This window comes from Choristoneura fumiferana, chromosome 24, assembly GCF_025370935.1.
Source record: "Choristoneura fumiferana chromosome 24, NRCan_CFum_1, whole genome shotgun sequence".
In the NCBI taxonomy this organism is placed as follows: Eukaryota; Metazoa; Arthropoda; class Insecta; order Lepidoptera; family Tortricidae; genus Choristoneura; species Choristoneura fumiferana.
In genome coordinates, this window is record NC_133495.1 from 10908027 (window position 1) to 10927411 (window position 19385).

The 19385-nt window shown below is 38.3% G+C and overlaps 1 protein-coding gene across 9 annotated transcripts in view; it reads left to right on the forward strand.

The window, feature by feature from the left end:
• The window catches only part of LOC141441617 (inactive dipeptidyl peptidase 10), a 734138-nt gene that overhangs the window by 436113 nt on the left and 278640 nt on the right, over positions 1–19385 (forward strand). Inside the window, exons 1-2 of one of the 9 annotated variants that reach the window (XM_074106403.1) lie at positions 8399–8771; positions 14996–15302. The exons of 6 other annotated variants lie outside the window; for them this stretch is intronic. In XM_074106403.1, the coding sequence (XP_073962504.1) occupies positions 15039–15302 (264 nt within the window). In that variant the 5' untranslated portion in view covers positions 8399–8771; positions 14996–15038. Of the gene's footprint in view, positions 1–8398; positions 8772–14995; positions 15303–19385 lie in introns of those variants that run through there. 2 more of the 9 variants (XM_074106404.1, XM_074106405.1) reach the window with 2 other exon arrangements.

Sequence of the window (19385 nt, forward strand, 5' to 3'; positions counted from 1 at the left end):
ATAAAGTTTTATCCTATTAATCTTACAATGCTAATAATGCGAAAGTTTGTCTGTACGAGTATGTGTTTGTAAGTCCTTCACGCTAAAACGGCTGGACGAATTATATATGTAGATAAATAGATATTAGTATGTAGATATATTACAATTATTAGTATTTCGATAAATAGATATCTTGAATAACAAAAACGTTTCTTTTTATCCGGACATTCCTGCGGAATCGGGGTAAAATTTAGGCTCCACAGAAAACCAGCGTTGCTGCACATAATGTGCGGCAACACATGCTGAGTGGAGACCCTTTTTGGTATCCTGCCGTGTCACCAAGTAACATAGTTTTAGTGCTAGTTCTAGTCTTAGTTTTAGGTGGTACTTATGGAGCCAAAATATACCTTTCTTTCTTTCTTTATTCGATGCTCAGTTCTTTCCTTCTTATGAATTTTTCTGTGTATCGAATATGTGTACAGATGTAGATGTAGTGAACAATGTTTAGCCTTCGTATTTTGTCAGAAAAGTTTTTCTCTTGCTTTCTCAACTAGTTTACCGAAGTTTACTGGAGCTAATTGAGGAAGAATGGTAAATCCGACAAAATACAACGGATAAACATTGTTCGCTAGATCTGTAAATGAATATTGCTCTGTAGTCTTTCTCTCTCTAATGTACGAGGATGTGTTGCGAGGAATGTGTTTTTCACTAACCAATTGAAATGCTTCATTTACCTGTCCTCGCACAGCACCGCTCTGGTGGAAACAGCTGAGTAGCGAGGCTAGGTAAAAGCGTTCCTATTGGTTAAACGCAGCTAAACGATTTTGCGCATTCATGCCACGTCTCAGTGGGTCTCACCGGGTGAGAACGTACCTTTAGGCAAACATTTGCCCGGCTCCGCCAAAAGTGCGCAGTCGTCATTATTACGCGTAATTGTAATCAGTAGGTATTTGCTCGGCTCGGATTTGTGCGTAGAATTGACAAGATATTATTTCTAAGACTATAATTTGATTCGTTCTCTGATTTTTACTTATATGTTTATTGTAGTTTTTTTTTATTTCTTGTTCACTTACAATAAAATATATTTATATGTCTTAATTTTATTTATGTGAGTATATTTGTGTATCATTCCGCGAGTCACAGACGGTTCTGACAGAATATCAGCGCTGCAGGCGTCTAACGCCTCAGCATAATGCTGAGTCAGCGGCCGTTTCACTTTTGCGAGGACACACAAAATCATATATTTTAATTTTTGTATTTCTTTTTTTTTTTGTTTTATTTGTGTTTGCTGTTGTTGTTTTTTAGTTTGGTTGTATTTGTGTGTCTTTGTGAATGTGAATAAATGTCTTCTATTCTATTCTATTCTATTCTATTATTTCTGTTGGGAAAGAGAAAGACGCTGATATTTTTAAATTTCTTTAAAGACGTGCTTATTCTAAAAGGGCATAATTCCAAAACGAGACTAGACCATGACTAGACAAAAGTAATGGATCTTTTATTGTCTCGTGGTCTAATCTCTATTAAAAAAAAAGATCACGTAAAACTGACGTAGACGTCAAAATTATGACCCCAACCTTGTTCTATTGTAACAATGTATTATTTAAACCAATAAACTTTTTTCATTTTCATTTTCAACTTCTTCCTAACTTCAACCCTTCTAAGGGTACATAAAAAATTGCTAGTAGATAATCCAACCCTTAATAAGGGCGTCAGGGTTTTATAATTAAGCCATAATTTAAAACCGCATATAATGGCTGGCATAACTCCGAAGAATAATTACGGTAAGGTTCTTTTGGTTGTTGGAATATTATGTGTTTTAAGTTTTTAATAAGCCTCCGCTGTCCGTTATTATACATATTTTGGGTATACCGTACGGTACCCTCTACGCGCCAGTCCGACTCGACTATTTTTACTGGTGTGCCGTTAAAACCAAAAGGTTGAAAACGCCTGAAGGAAGTGGTTAACGCGACTGTGTTTCCAAGTGCATTTTACAATAGGTAAAACCTAGGTCTTAATTAAATTTAAAGTTTCGATCTGTTTACACAGTTGTCAGGCTGTGGCGAATTGCTCGCCGTAAACACAGACATAAAATTGAGCGCAATATAACCAAAACTCGCTAACTCCATGCCAGATTGAAAACGATACCAAACTCCGGTACTAAAGCCCGCAGTTTTACAACCTGAACACTTCGCGCGACCGTCGATGTAATCAGCTTCTACATCGCGTGTGTTGCAAGTACACCACTGTATGGGGGTGGTTTCGACTGTGCAATGAACAGAGAAGTATAAAATGTTGCTGAGAGGTAGTTTGCGACCCGCAGGACTTTGATAGTTGATAGTTTGCGATGTGGGCGTAGCTTTGTGAGGCACCTTTGTTGGTGGTCCGAGTCGGCTCCATCGGATTGAACGTGATGTTCGCAACTTTATCTGGCTCTGGAATTTTGTTTTTGTCCTGACTAAAGAATAGCGTCTTGTATTGGATTAGTGTGGCCAACGAAAGCTGTCCCAGACAAAACGCGGCAAATAAAAAAAAATGCCTGACAACACTTGCTGTACACTGATTAAACAATGTTGATACTTTGATATTATTTAAATTTTCCAGATATTAAATTATACTCGAGACTTCAAGCTGCATTAACATTCATTATAGTAAAGTGTGAAAGTTGATGATGTACTTTAGGAGTCCCTTGGTAAATTTTATGACCTTTGTCAGTGCATATTTACTTTTAGGGCCATTATACACGAACTGCTGCAGCCCATTTAATCAGCCACATTTATTCTTTATAATGTAAATTAAATTGTAATTTACATATAGAATATTCATAGTTCTGTGAATTTATTCAGTAACTAATAAATGAACCATAGAAATTCAGATTATTAATTTCAAGTCGTGTATAATGGCGTTTATCGTGGATATTGACGTTTTGCATTGAAACAAAAGACTGTTGTCTTGCAGGCCTAGGCCTGCAACAGTATATTTTGAAGCCTGTTTTATGGAACACAACATAAACATTACATAGCATGTTTGAGAAAAAGTCATTTACATCGTGTAGTTGTTATTTTGTTTTTATTTTTAAATAAAGAATTAGAAAAAAAAGTGTTTCCACCAGACATGAGCGAGGATTTGTCGCGAGGAATATGTTTTTCATGAACCAATAGAAACGCTTCGTTTACCTCGCCGCGCTCCGCTCAGCTGTTTCCACCAGAGCTGTGCTGTGCGAGGATAGGTTAATGAAGCGTTTCTATTGGTTCATGAAAAACAAATTCCTTACAACACACTCTCGCACATCTCTAGTGGAAACGCAGCCTAATATCTACGTCTATGTACAGTATGATCAATAAATTCACGCACCAACAAATAACTAGAAAACTATATATCTTCAAAATAAAACTTTTGGTGTCAGTAACCGCCAAGCACGAGCGTTTATCACAAAACTTGTGTATCAAAGCTTTTTAGAACGGCGTCGACACAACACGCTATTTCTTTTGTTGTTCTGTGAATCCCTTTCATTTGAAGGTGGTTAAAAAGGGTAGAGACGAAGAATAGATAACAGTTTTTAGGGTTCCGGAGCCAAAATGGCAAAAACGGAACCCTTATAGTTTCGCCGTCTGTCTGTCTGTCCGTCCGCGGCTTTGCTCAGGGACTATCAATGCTCTCTCTCTCTCTTCAAGTGCCTCTCCAACTAGTGAAGGTTGGCAGTCAGCTCCGCATATCTAATTCGGTCTTTTGCCAGTCTAAAAAGCTCCGCGGCGCTCTTAACTCCCGTCCATTCCCGGATATTGCGTAGCCACGATTTCTTCCTACGACCCACTGCTCTTTTGCCTGCCACTTTGCCCATCATTATGAGTTGCAAGAGTTCGTATCTGTCATGTCTTAATACGTGACCAGATAGGCAACTTTCAATCAATGCTAGAAAGGTGTAATTTTTGGCCTCCTTTCTTAGAATTGAAGATCAAACCTGGTTTTTATGGTTCCGTTGCCAAAATGGCAAAACGGAAACCTTATAGTTTCGCCATGTCTCTTTCTGTCTGTCTGTCTGTCTGTCTGTCCGTCCGTCCGCGGCTTTGCTCAGGGACTATCAATGCTAGAAAGCTGTAATTTTGCACGGATATATATGTAAACTTTGACAAAATGGTACAATAAAAAAAAAATATTTTTTAGCCATAGACGTAAAGGGAGTGTTTTTTTTCTCATCCAATCCTATAGCGTGGGGTGCCGTTGGATAGGTCGTTTAAAAACCATTAGGGGTTTGCTAAGACGATTTTTCAATTCAGTGATATTTTTGCGAAATATTCAACTTTAAAGTGCAAATTTTCATTAAAATCGAGCGTCCCCCCCCCTCTAAAATCTGAACGGATGGGTAAAAAAATTTAAAAAAAATCAGGATGGTAGTAAGTATATCAAACTTTCAAGGAAAACTATAACGGCTTAGTTTGCTTGAGAATTATTAGTAGTTTAAGAGTAAATAGCAGCCTAAGGTATAAAATATACCTAAACTTGGAAGATTCCGTATAAAATACGAAATCCTTATAAAAATATTACTTATTTGGTTCGTAATGGCTACGGAACCCTATTTCGGGCGTGTCCGACACGCTCTTGGCCGGTTTTTTGTTGTATGAATAACGTTAGCAAATGAGCTAAAGTCACCTAATGGAAAGTACTTTAATGTTTGTTAATAGTAATGTAAAATTTTTGTAAAGTTGTAAATAATTATGTAACCAGCTTAATGAGATGGAATACATCATGTGTCAGTCAGTACAAGCACTGCTGATAAGCGACAGGACCTATATTTATCAAGATAGCTTGAAGTTCTGAATCCGCACTGGACCTGCGTAGGAACAATGGCCCAAGCCCTCTCATTCCGAGAGGAGGCCTGTGACCTGCAGTAGGCCGTATACCAGATGATGATGAACAATATGTTCAGTATTTTTAATCAGGTTCGCGTATAAATACTTACTCCAAATTTTTCAACTGTGACAATTTGAAATGAAATCCATCTAATATGTCCAGTCTACTCATTTCGAGCACGCGTCGCGTCGGGTGTCACTCCGCGTAACCCGAGGGTACCGACAGCAGCCAACGCAATAATAAAATGTTCCAGATTTACCCTCGGTTTTATGCATGATTTGACACGAAATGAAAGTTAATTAACGGTCTTTTTTGTTATTCTTTGGAATGGAGGAATGATTTCATCGTAAAATAATCTGTACAGAATGGGTTAAAATTACATAACAATATTATTTATTTCCGAAAGGAACCATGGATAATAGTAGAGCAAATGACAGGAAAAAAAACAAAAGGAAATCAATAATTCTGATTTTTAGGGTTCCGGAGCCAAAATGGCTAAAACGGAACTCTTATAGTTTCGCCATGTCTGTCTGTCCGTCCGTCCGCGATGAGCTCTGGTTGAGTTCGAAACGCGTCAGTTAAGTGTGGTGGTGATGATCGATGAGTTTGTGTCATTTGTGTGTGTTCTTACAGTGTGATGGTGAAGGAACTGCATGAACACGCATATATATTTTCGTAATGGCTACGGAAACCCTATTTCGGGCGTGTCCGACACGCTCTTGGCCGGTTTTTTTTCTTCTCTAAACGGCTAGTTGCGTACCGCGGAAGTTTGCCATGTTTCACTTACATTACCTTTATGTCAATGAACTAAAATAATTTCTTTGCTCATCCGCGACCAAACCATCATGTTTGAGTCTAACATCTGGTAGCCTGGTGTATGGTTGTGTTGCTCTGAAGATGAGCTCTGGTTGAGTTTGTGTCATTTATGTGTGTTCTTACAGTGTGGTGGTGGAGGATCTGCATGAACACGCATATATATTTTGCATAAACTTAGCTATCATAATCAAAGGTGAGCAAAGAAATTCTTTGATATGGACCTCCGCAAAGTAACGCCTGATTCAGTAAATTACCTTTACGTCATCCTTTAAGTTTCTTTTTTAGTTTCTACTGATATATTTTAGTTATCTTTTAACATAGTTTACTTTATCAAAATTACCCAAAAAAGTCGTCGCGCGACGAGATATTCGAGATATTGTTAGTTTAGCTCTAATGTTGTTTTAGTTGAAAACCTATTTTCTATTTTCAGGTAAGTGTTCCCGTAACAAACATAATCATCCCGCAGGTGAGCGACATGTCTGTTTTGGTGACGTCACGTGATTGATGACGTCATAAGCATGGCGCTACTGTCGACACGCTGAGTATAAGTTGATTACATTTAAATTAGTCAATTACTATAACTGGGGTATGGCACTTGTCTCACCGCCAGCGAGGAAACGATTGGCTATCGACTATTTTCTCGCTCAAGAAACGAACAAAAGATATAAGATCCTGTGTGAGTAAAAGAGACACATATATAAATAGTTGATCGCTGGCTGTTCACACTGCCGGCGAGAACTCGCTCTTACATCTTTTGTCGCAGCGACAAGAGCTATAAAACTAGCGAGTATCTATAGCTCAGCGATGTCAGCTTGGCGGCCGCCCCCCACGAGCGAGTCGAGTGGAGCGAGTAATCGCCCGTCGCACGCGAACACTCGCTTACAGCCGAGCGACAGAACTACACTCGCTTCTCGCTGCTCGCCCACTCGTTTCTAGTTACTCGCTCTACTCGCTTCTCGCTCATCGTCGGCGGTGGGACAAGTGCCTAACGCTGGTGTATTAGGAGATCAATCATTGTTAGGACAAGTTAGTTCGTGAGTATAATTAATGTTTAACATCTGGTAACTGGTGGCGTTGCTCTGAAGATGAACTCTGATTGAGTTCGAAACAGGGTAGTGTGGCGGTGGTGGTAAATGTGTGTGTGATTTGTATGTGAAGGAGCTGCATGAACACATTTCTTACATAGTCATAATATAGCTCTAAAAGTCGCGGAGTTTGCATTTCATTGTTAAATTCACAAAGTAGGGCCTGATTCAGTAAAGAGCGTACTCCTACTTAAAGGGTCGGCAACGCAATTATGACTCTTCTGGTGTTGCAGCGTCTGTCTGGTGTCTATGGGCGACGGTAATCGCTTACCGTCAGGCGATCCGTTTCCTCGTTTGCCCTCTATTTCCATAAATAATAAGGTTTTGGTAAAAAAAAAGAATTTTGAATACTAGCTTTTCTGCCGACTGTACTTTTTATTGTCTGTACTTGCATTTCCACCCAAACTACATTTGCATACCAAATTTCAAGTCGATGCCATGAACCGTTGAAGAGTTCCGTCCTGCGGAGACGATCATGGCCGGACTACCAGGATGTCACTAACAGATTATTGTATTTTCACGCTATTCACATCAGTATCAAATTTCAAGTCAATCCAACTACTGGAAGTTGGTTTAATTTAACTTGCAAGATTTGATTGCAGACAGACAGACAATGGGACAGGTAAAACTAAATAAGGGTAGTTTGATCCAGTGGAGGGTTAGTTCTGTCCATAAAGATCACATCATCATCAGCCGCAAGGCGACCACTGCTTAGCAAAGTCTCCCCCTTAGAACGCCACAATGAACGGCAACTGGCCACTTGCATCCACCGGTTGCCCGCAATTCTCGTGATACCGTCAGTCTACTAGGTAGGAAGAAGAAAATAATTTTTAAATGGTTTAAAAAAAGGGGTACTTTACACAAGCAAAACATTATGACAAACATTATATTATAAAGACACATTTTATTTACCTAATTCTGTCTAGTGTCTATCAATTAGGTAAATGTAGTTCTTCAAGATACGTCCCAGTGGCGGACGGATGGACAGACGGATTCTGATGTCCTGTCCATCACTTTAAGTTGAAAATACAAACTGAAATATAGATGCACAGAAAAGCCAGAAAAATAAGACCAGCACTGGGAATCGAACCCAGGTCCTCGGTATTCCATAGCGCGTGCTATACCGCTACACCACTGTTGGTTATTTTTAGTTCTTTTTTGTGCATCTATATTTCAGTTTGTATTTTCAATTTAGGTTTTACGTGATGACCGTAAAAGTAAAAAATTTGGAATTGAAATAGAAAATACAAAAAGATTCCAAAAAAAACAATCATCACTTTAATGTTAACTTGAAGAAATCCCTTTAAATGATAAGTTTGCCTTCGTACATCATTCTCTTGTTATCTGTTAATTTCATATGTTTTACGCACAGTCGAACCAAGTTATTCATGAACAATCAACGTCATAAATAAGTGATCACTTTTGTACCTTGTTGCTTTCATTCGTTACACAATATTATCGTATGGCTTCCAAACATGACTTTAAAATGACAAGGTACAAAAATGATCACCTATTTATGACGTTGACTGTACTAGGGTTGAACCTTTTAATACTCAATTTCACTCTGCTTTCCTTGAAACCTCGCACGTATGTTTACAATTCTGCATGTATTATATTATTTTGCGAACGCTACGCCGGGGCCCGCCCGCCGTCAGTTTGACGCCGTGACCCGGCACGGGCGCACGTTCCGTGAAAGATACGCGAAATATATCGTATAGCACCCGTACCATACGTACACTTAGTGCTACTGGGGTTAAGTGTGCAAATATTCGTGGTACGGGTGCGCAAAAAATACTATAAAAGCACTAGTGCGTACAGTGTGCGTAAAATGTACTAATCTAATTAATGTGGTACAAGTGCATAGTGTACAGAAGATGAGTAATTGATAGCAAAATAAATGGGTTTCGTAGCAAAAAAAATATAAGTAAATTCAAATTGATGATGTAGTTTCGGGTTTAGACGTAATCAGTGTACATAGTGATTGATTATAGTGATTTAGTGAGTGTTAAATCATAAACATACTGTCTAAAAGGGTTTGTTAAGGTGAAATTGTAAATTGAGTTTAATAAGAGTTATATCTAAAAATTCGATGAATAGCGTATACGCCTATAGCAGGGTTTAGGGGTCCGTAGCATGTGTAAAAGGGGTTCACAGTAGGTCAGTCTGTTAACATTATATTAGGAAATTTTCAAAAATATTTTCTGACTGGGGTCCGTGGAATTGTTTACATTGTGGAAGTGGTCTGTGACTGCAAAAAGTTTAAGAAACACTGGCCTATAGGGTACTATAGAAATACATTTATAATTAACCTATTTTTGTCATTATTTTTTATAATTACGTCCTCTTCGTATTTTCCAGTATTTTCCATTCCTCTTCGTACCTGTGTTGAATTTCGGTAAAATTTGAGAGTATTTTTAATGGGTAATCAAAATGATGACGCAAAATAAATCTAGGTTGTACCTATTTAAAATATTTTTATTTACATTGATTAAAACTTTTTTGTAATTTAAAATTTCTCACTGTCCCGAGACAGTTGCAACCATCGCCATCTAAATAACGATTTCAATTTAACTTTGACAAAATTTGAATATCCACTGTAATGAATTTACATCTTAGGGTCAGGTCAATCCGGTCACTAGAGAACTAGGTGCAATTTTTACGGCAAAATTTGAATCTAACACACACCCACACCCACACACACACGCACACACACACACACACACACAGAGAGAGAAGTAATTTCCATCCATTTTCCATGTAAAGAATAATGAGCGATGTTTTGCTTTTACTACATAAAATTGTAAAACTTTTACTTATATTATATTTAATATACATATATAAACCGGCCAAGAGCGTCTCGTACAGGATAGGGTTCCGTAGCCATTACGAAAAAATCAAATAATGTTTTTCTAAGGATTTCGTATTGCGTACTGAAATCTTCCAAGTTTAGGTATATTTTATACCTTAGGCTGCTATTTACTCTTAAACTACTAATAATTCTCAAGCAATCTTAGCCGCTAATATATAATTTTCCTTGTAATTTTGATTATATTACTACCATTCTGTTTTTTTTCAAATTTTTCCACCCAACAGTTAAAAATTGTCTTGGCAACTCCCCAATGGTTTTAAAAGACCTTTACAACGATACCCCACAACATAGGGTTAGTCGAGAAAAAAAAATACGTCTATGAGAGGTACCCTAAAATATATTTTTTTACTTTTTTTTTTAATTGTACCACTTTGTCGGCGTAACTGAATGTATATTCATGTCAAATTACAGCTTTCTAGTATTAACGGTATATGAGCGTACCCGCGGACAGACAGACAGACCGACGGACAGACATGGCGAAACCCCACCCTAAACTACGGAATTTATCCCTATTTTCCTTGGCCACGGCATCACGCGTGAACGGCTGGACCGATTCCGCTAATTCTTTTTTTGTTGTGTTTGCTATTGTCAGGAGAAGGTTCATAGAAAAGAAGATTAGAAAATTAAAAAAAAAAACTACACCGTGGGCGAAGCCGCGGGCATCAGCTAGTTAAGTATATAATTCCCAGTAAAATTTTGACATACAATACAACACATGAAACTCAAGGATGCAGGGCTCTTCCAACCTAAGCAATTGGAGGTCTATGGGGGAGGCTAATGTCATAGTGGACGTCCTGCGGCTGGTGACGATGATGATGACAGCAAAGTTTTAAAAACAGTTATTTTTCTTTTGAGAATTAACAAACATCTTTTCGCATCACGCAATTACGTCGAACAAACGAAATATGCAAGTCACAAAGAATTTTATAAAATAAAAAAAGAAATAGACGTTCAAAAGGAAAGCAACGAAAGGCTTCCAAACAGTTGCATCTCGTTTTAGCGTTCCGTAATCTGCTAGAAATAAATTTTTGCTATCTGAAAAAAAATATTTTTTGTTAAACACAGCTTGTGTATAAGAGTATTGCATTGAAATTATATTCTTTAAACAAGATGAGGTGACATACAGATACAGGACAATTGACGATTACAATGTTTTAGACCATCGCGGTGTCATTACTAATTTTAATTATGAAATTTTAAATAATTAGAAAAAAAATATATTCACAACCTAGTGTCACCTGCCACCGAACACAGTCGTTTCTTTTCCCATAGACGTGACGTAAAGAGTATGTACCTACTATCACCGTCACCTGAATGGAATCATTGTTTGTGCGTAGTATGATCAAGTGTTGCCCGAATTGCGACAGCGAGAATCTTAGTTATAACCTAGCTTAGGTACTTTTCTGGCAGGATTTCATTTTGTGAAAGGGTCGCAATTCTAACCTAACCTAACTTGCTTCTCCAGTAGCAGTTCCTTTTGTGCAAAGGTCGCAATTCTAACCTAACCTAACTTACTTCTCCGGTAGCAGTTCCTTTTGTGCAAAGGTCGCAATTCTAACCTAACCTAACTTACTTCTCCGGTAGCAGTTCCTTTTGTGCAAAGGTCGCAATTCTAACCTAACTTACTTCTCCGGTAGCAGTTCCTTTTCTGCAAAGGTCGCAATTCTAACCTAACCTAACTTACTTTTCCCGTAGCAGTTAATTTTGTGCAAAGGTCGCAGTTCTAACCTATCCTGCAAATATACAGGTACCTATCTAGGAATATTTATTGTTAGTAAGTAGGTTAACGAGAGAGAGAATGATACGTTTTTTCTGTTTGGTATTTATAACTCCATTTCATGATAAACCAGTGGCCTTAATTTGTCCAACACACTTAATAATCAAATCACTATCGTTTTCACCATTTCTCTATCACACGGTATAGGATAAGGGTAGAAAGAGATAGACAATACGGATTCAGTTCTAAATTTTTCTTTTCCTTTTGATATCCTACATCATCATCCCAGCCTATATACGTCCACTGCTGGGCACAGGCCTCCTCTCAGAACAAGAGGGCTTGGGCCATAGTTCCCACGCGGGCCCAGTGCGGGTTTGATATCCTACATATAGGGACTCAAATTTTACCAATTCATCAAACATCACCAAAATGCCAGTGTATCTTTTTTTCTCGACATCCCAATTAAAAGCGAACGTTTCAAAGAGATGAAACAGTACCTCCTCATTACGGGCCGCTCAAACTTCACTTTTTTTAAACTCGACACGACGAAGTTTAGGGGATGATAACGCTCTTTGGAATTTTAATGAAAGCTGGCTGTTCATGTCACGCGCTGAATGGGCCCTACTCAGTGAATGGACGGCTTTAGGTCTGACGTGGACGATTCTACTACGACATTTTTGTCGCCACGTTATCCGACTTTTCAAGAATATGCAGTCAAAAGCAGCAGCAGCGAAAAAGTAGTTAAACGATCGGATGGCCAAGTGGTTAGAGAACTGACTACGAAGCTTGAGGTCCCGGGTTCGATTCCCGGCCGGGGCAGATATTTTATTCTCGAGTCTTGGATATTTAATTATGTATTTATCTATATATAGAAGCCATAGTACAAGCTTTGCTTAGTTTGGGACTAGGTCAATTGGTGTCAAGTGTCCCTTGGTATTTATTTATTAAATGTCATTAAAAAAAAACATATTTTTTTTAGTGTCGTGATAATGACGTCGCGATCGTAGATTATAAAACACCTAATATACTTAAATGTCGTACGTATAAAGAATTACTATGTACGAGTATATGCCATTAAAACTCTGAGCATTGAGTAGGTTGTCACACGGTCGGCGGCCTAAATAAATTGAATATAAAAGGTACGGGAATTCACGGTCCGTACCTGCCATGTTTAGGATGGAATACGCCATTTACAGACAAATGCACTAGCATGTATAGGACACCTTTTTAAAAGTCAGATGTGTGTTAATAAAGCAGTTAAAATAAGCGTTGTATATCTATTAAGTTGATATTTTTTACTACCAATATTGACTTTTATTAATCATCAATCAACTGAAAAAATAAATAAAGTATAACAGTGTGCAGCGAAACGTGCCCCCACTCGGTACATGTTTATATATGTCGGCCGCCGATCGTAAAATCCGCCAGATCACGAAATTCCTTGGCATATCGTGAAATTGTGCCATTTCATGAATTGGCTAAGGGTTATCCGCTATATCGTTAAAAACTCAACGTTTAACGATTTGCCGAGTGACGCTTAGGCAAATCATGAAATTCCTATGCATCATGAGACGCCGCAATTTCATGATTTGGCCAGTTTAGGCAGATCATAAAATTCCTAGGCATATCATGAAACGCCGCCATATCGGTTCTGGCACTTCGCGGGACGCTACCGCGGCACGCTTGCTTCGCTCGCGCGGCTCGTGCGTTGTGGTCACAATTAATACTAACCACTCCTCGCTCCTCCACGATGTGCCCGGTATAGAGCTAGGAATATCGACAAATGCGTTGCTCTAATCGATCTGCCGTATTGTTTCTCAGGCACATCGTGATATGCCTGGCCAACTTTTAGGCATATCATGAAATGGCACCATTATTTAATTTAGTACAGGTACCTTCATACTTTGTTTATAATATATCAACAACTCAATGTCTTGACACCCTGAATTAAAACATGTCTTATTAAATAAAACCAACATAATTCATAGCTCACCTACCTGTATTTTTATACCACATTTTTAAACAACATGTGGTTAATCTCAAAAACGATTAACTCCAAACAAACAACTAAATTATAAACTGTTCAATTTCCCGCACTTTCAAAACTGTTTTTCCATCGTAAATCAATGCAAACTTGTATTTACGACTGAGGTAAAACAAACCAACTGACCGCGTGGGGTATACATACAAACGTTCTGTATTTAACTTTAATAGAACTATATAACGCTATCGAAGCGTGATATACAGGATGTCTCTGGCAGGCTTTAAAGCTTTTTTCATCACACTTGCTCGTAAACAGTGTCGTAACATGCAGGCTACCTTGGTTGCAACCCCCCAAATAAAACCCTCGACCTTAATGTGCTTGACATGAAACCCGTGGTCGGTAAATGAGTCATTGCCCGTACTAATTTTCTTGTCATGAAGCCCAAGGTCGGTAAATGAGTCAATGCCTGTACTGATACTGCTGCGCGCGCTGCTGCAGGAGCACCTGCGCGCGTACTTCGGGCACATGCCAAGAGCGCAGTCAGCGGTATCGGCAATTTTTGAAAAAATATTAGTTTTTCTTTTACAAATATACAATTTTACTCGCAAATGTGATGAAAAACATTGTATGTCGCACGGGCGGTACTAGAATTCCGAACATCGACTCATTAAAGCCCTCAGTCTTCGACTTCGGGCTTCTAATAGACTCTCGTTCGTAATTCCTTATTTACCGCCCTTAAGACACAATGTACTATTAAAGGTAAATTCAAGGTTTGATTCTACTCACGAAACTAAGCTCCTTTTGTTTTGTAACATTTTCAATAACTTAAATTTAGATCATCTATAGATCCTCAAAGTTTAATTGTTAAATCAGTGTATCGGACATGGCGGTGTTATCGCCGTTTCTTGATAGGGGCCTTGAAATAATTTTAAACATATTTAAGGTGCGACCAAACCGCTGCTTAAAAAACGGTGACGGTACGGAATCGCAGTGACACATCGTATGCGCACCGTTTTTATCGCATGCTCTCCACACCGCTGCTTAAAATACGAAATCACAGTGACGTAGCCGTAAACGTCAGGACTTTACGAACAAAACTCTTGACGTTTACGGCACGTCACTGCGATCCCGCACCGTTTGCGTATTTTAAGCAGCGGTGTGGAAAGCATGCAAAAAACAATGCGCATACGATGCGTCACTGCGATTCCGTACCGTCTCCGTTTTTTAAGCAGCGGTTTGGTCGCACCTTAACTGCATAGTTCGTATGTAGTATAAGCTCAGACCCCTATACCACAAACGTCACATAAAATTATCACTTTTTTAAATTTATAAAATTATCACTTTTTTAAATATGAGACAGTAAAAAAATTACGATTTGTACCTAACACTTGTAATTTTGTGGTACAGGGACTTGGCCTCCTTTCTTAGAATTGAAGATTAAACATGGTTTTTAGGGTTCCGTAGCCAAAATGGCAAAAACGCTCTCGGCCGGTTTTATTTTTTCTTCCAAATGACATACGTATTAAAAGTAAAGTATTTATATTAATTATTTGTTTTACTATAATGGCATTATCGTGAAGTCCAAAAGTTGGGCTAAAATTCGCCGTCTTTAAAATATGGAATAAAAAAGGGTTTTAATTAGTTTTATGTTTTCTATTGTAACTTTTATTAACCTAAACCCTTAACATCCCTTTTAGACGAAACGGAATCCATAAACAAGTGAAACAGAATTTAAAAAAAATGGCGTCATCTAATGGCAAAGACAATTCAAAAATGACAGCCTCAATTGACAGTCTCAAGCTGTCAAGTAAGAACACGTCAGTGTGCTCGTCCAAACATGCGTCGTCGGAATCAGTGCTCTCCAGGAGAGACAAGGAGAGCATGCAAATGCAAGAGTGTAAGAAGAAACTGTTAAGTGAACAAGTCATTATAAGGGACGAGAATGTGGTACTGCGCTCGCCTGCGCAGAAGAAGATTGTGATGCCGCCTACCGTCAATCCTGAGGTAAATTTTGCTTATTTTAGTGTTACTTACGTTATGACACCAAAAAAAATGTTGTGGGCGAAATATATCCTTTAAAAATGAGTCAACTAATAATGTAACTTTAAAAAGTTCAAAAATGTTGTGGGAAAAATAGATCCTGGACAAATAAGTCCACTAATAATGCAAGTTAAAAGAGTTAAAAATGTTGTGGAAAAAGACAACCTGTACAAATTATTGAACTTATAATGTAACTTAACTCCCGACATTGTCGTTTCAAAGTTCGATATCTCGAAAACGGCTGAACCGATTTTTGACAAACATAGGTAGTTAAGAACTACCGCAAAAAACGAAACATATCTGGTGGAAACGAAGCCTTAAGGTGATTTTCCACCAGCGAGGCGAGACGAGACAAGACGAGACGAGAATTTAAATTAAAATAAATACAAATTTCAATTCTCGTCTCGCCTCGTCTCGCCGGTGGAAAATCACCATTATGCTTGCACTGTGGTGCCTTCCATAGTGTGCGGGTGTGCGGGTTAAATTCCCGCTTGACCATTTTTGATTGACAGAAAATGTATGCTGCACAAAAATCTCTTTATAATCTAGTGACTTTCTTCATGAATATAAAGTAGTATGTGGTGTGTTACGAGCAGAGAATACCTAAGTTACTACTTTAGATAATAATATCGGTGTTTGTTACTGTGTAGGGTGTTATAGTTATATGTAGCAAGGCAATTATTATGTAAATGTAACAGATATCACAAAACGTGATGGGAGAGTTTGAAGTATCTGGTATCTGGGACATTTCTTTTCTGAATTGAAAATACAAACTGAAATATAGATGCACAGAAAAACCAGAAAAATAAGACCAGCACTGGGAATCGAACCCAGGTCCTCGGTATTCGGTGCATCTTTTCATATTTCAGTTTGTATTTTCAATTTATTACGGGATACCAAAAGTAAAAACGAATTTATAGCATTGTGTCTTAAGCAATGGAATTGAACGAGAGTCTATAGAAGCCCGAAGGAAAACTGATTAAGGAGGATATTCGTAATTATTCCCCAGTGCTGGTCTATAATTGTTCCTGGCGATATCTTTTCTCTTGGCACGTCTCTTTCATACGTTGTGCAGTTGGTCCATGTTTCTGCAGCAGCACATTTAGGTTTTACGGGTTTCATGACCGTTAAAAGTAAAACATTTACGAGCAAGTTTAAATAAAAAATACAAAAAGATTCCAAAAACCAATCTTCATTTCTTTCTGGTTTAAAAAAATATTGCTATGATTTTAACGTGGGTAGTTTCGATATCAGTTTAAACTTTCCTGATATGTTATATTTATGGAATAATCGCCTTTCTACCCTAACAATTACACCTGTATATGTATACTAGCGATCTGGCCTGGCTACGCACGGGTGCAATTTTGAAAAGAAAAGGTTTCCAATCGAAGGCACTTCACATTTTTCCTTTCCCCAAATCTACACCCGCGCGAAGCCGGTGCGCGTTGCTTGTATATGTACCATGTAGGACATGTGTAAATCTTTCATGAAAAATTACCAAACTGATGGTGAAAACCGTAATAAAATCCACTGCATAGTTTAAAAGGTCTGAGCGTACAGACGGCGGGAACAAACTTGTTATCACACTATGTAAAGAAACCAACCTCTTACCAAATTTTGCCACCAACAGCGGATAATAAATGAGAGTAATGCTTTTTCCCTTTAAAGTTGCAAAGTGAGGTCCGCGTTGATTTATCGTCGGTCAGGAAACTTAGGTTCTAGCTTAGTCAGCTCAGATCTATCAACTTTAAGTGAGCGGTCAACTTGCAAAAACATCCGTTGAACATATCGAAAATACAAACTGAGACATGGATGCACAGAAAAACCAGAAAAAGAGACCAGCGCTGGGAATCGAACCCTGGGGATACCCGTAAAAGTAACAAATTTGGAGTTGAAATAAAAAATACAAACAGACTCCAAAAAACCAATCATAATCCGTTGAACAGTTGTGCGGGTTATTAAGGAAAATTTTATATAATACTATGCAGGTGTTGCTCGCGATTTCGTCTGAAAGTAGTCGTTTACCGCGCGCATATGGTACCATTTTCCGGGATAAAAATTACCTTATGTTCTGCTAAGGGTCTTTTGAACTATCTTCATACAAATTTGCATTTAAATCAATTTAGCGATTTATGCATGAAGAAGAACATGACAGACAGAAAGACACACTTTGGCATATACAATGGGAGCGCCAAAGTTCGCATACTCTTCGCTAGTCATACTGTATTTTTGTCCGAATCATCGTTTGTTATATTTTTTTTCCCACCGAAACCTTACGGTTTTCGGAAATTTTGAAATTGTCACCCTATAGAAAACTATAGGTTAGGTTGAGTTTATTTTATAACAAATCTGAATAATTATTGGGTTCAGAGAAAAAAGAGTTATGACAAAAGATCGTTCTGACAAACATTACTTAGTAGAATTTAAAGAAATATAAATATTTTTTTGAGATTGGTTATGTATACAATAATAGTCGTAAGCTATAAATACAGAATGGATTTTTTATAAACAAATGCCAATTTTCAATTTATTTTTATACTTATTTTTCGCTCAGAGGCTAATTTTAAGGTTTTAAAATAATTACTTTGGTCACCCGCGACCTTGTTCATTCAGTTCATTGATATGGAAAAGTAAGGCCTGATTTAATAAATTACTAATTTTAAGATCCTTTTTTTGCTTTGAGATGAGAATAGAATAACGTATTTTTAATTTTTCCGTATATTTTTAGTGTTTCATTTTAATATTCAAAACTCCTTCATGTCAATAAAATGCATTTGTCTAAATCATCTTGTGGTATATTTTTGTAGGCGCTTATAATAATTTATTTTTAACCCCCGCTGGAAAAAGTGTGTTAATTTTTTTAACCCAATATCTGTCTGTATGTCCGTCTATCTGTGGCATCGTAGCTCTCTAACTAGTCTCAAACTGATGAACCGATTTCAATGCTTTTTTTAACGTGAAAGCGAGTTTCTTTGCTGTGGTAAACTTGTGAGCATAAATTTGATCAAAAACATCTGAACACGACTCTACGCCGTAACAATAGAGTCGTTTTGAATATTTTTGAACTCATGTTGTGTTTTATTTTTTTCATTGGGTTCAGCCGTTGTTTAACAGAATGAATGAAACTTTGGAGATGTTTAAAATTGTTCTGAGAGGCATGTCCGCAGCTGTAGGGTATACAGGGCTGGAGACGATGTTTATTTAAATAGTGATAAAAATAGGTAATCATCTATAAAGATGCCCGAGCGCAGGTGTATCGTTTGATTGCGGTTTTACTGCCGCATGGGATCCCGACAAATAAACATCAAGTTTATGTGCCGCGTAAACTTTAACTGTATTGGTTCTGTTTTTTATGTTAGATCATTTCGGTACGGCGGATGACCTTTAGAATCAACAATCGCAATATAATTCAATAACTACGAACTAAGGTTACCGACATAGCCCGAAGAATTGAGAAACTGAAGTGGCAACGGGCGGGGCACATTGCTCGCAGGACTGATGGCCGATGGGGTCAGAAGGTTCTGGTATGGCGTCCGCGGACCGGGAGACGAGCTATCGGTAGGCCTCCAACAAGATGGAGCGACGACCTGGTTAAGATCGCGGGTTCGCGGTGGATGCGGAAAGCACAAGACTGGTCTGAGTGGAGAGCCTTGGGGGGGGCCTATGTCCAGCAGTGGATCTCTGTCAGCTGACATGATGATGATGAATACAACTCAATGTCTCGTCAAATGAATCTCGTTAGAAACTTGATAGTTTCACTTTCAAGGCTAGGCAAGGATAGCAGAATTAAGTTTTTATTATATGAATTGCTTGATAACTTCGCGCGCTTAGGAGAAAAAAGGGCCTTGACAGACTGACAAAGGGTTTGACAAAGTGATTTGTTAATTCCTCTTGCGATCATCATCATCATCATCACATCAGCCATAGGACGTCCACTGTTGGACATAGGCCTCCCCCATAGACCTCCAGTTGCCTCGGTTGGAAGCGGCTTGCATCTACCGTGAACCCGCGACTATAACCAGGTCATCCGTCTATCTCGTTGGTATC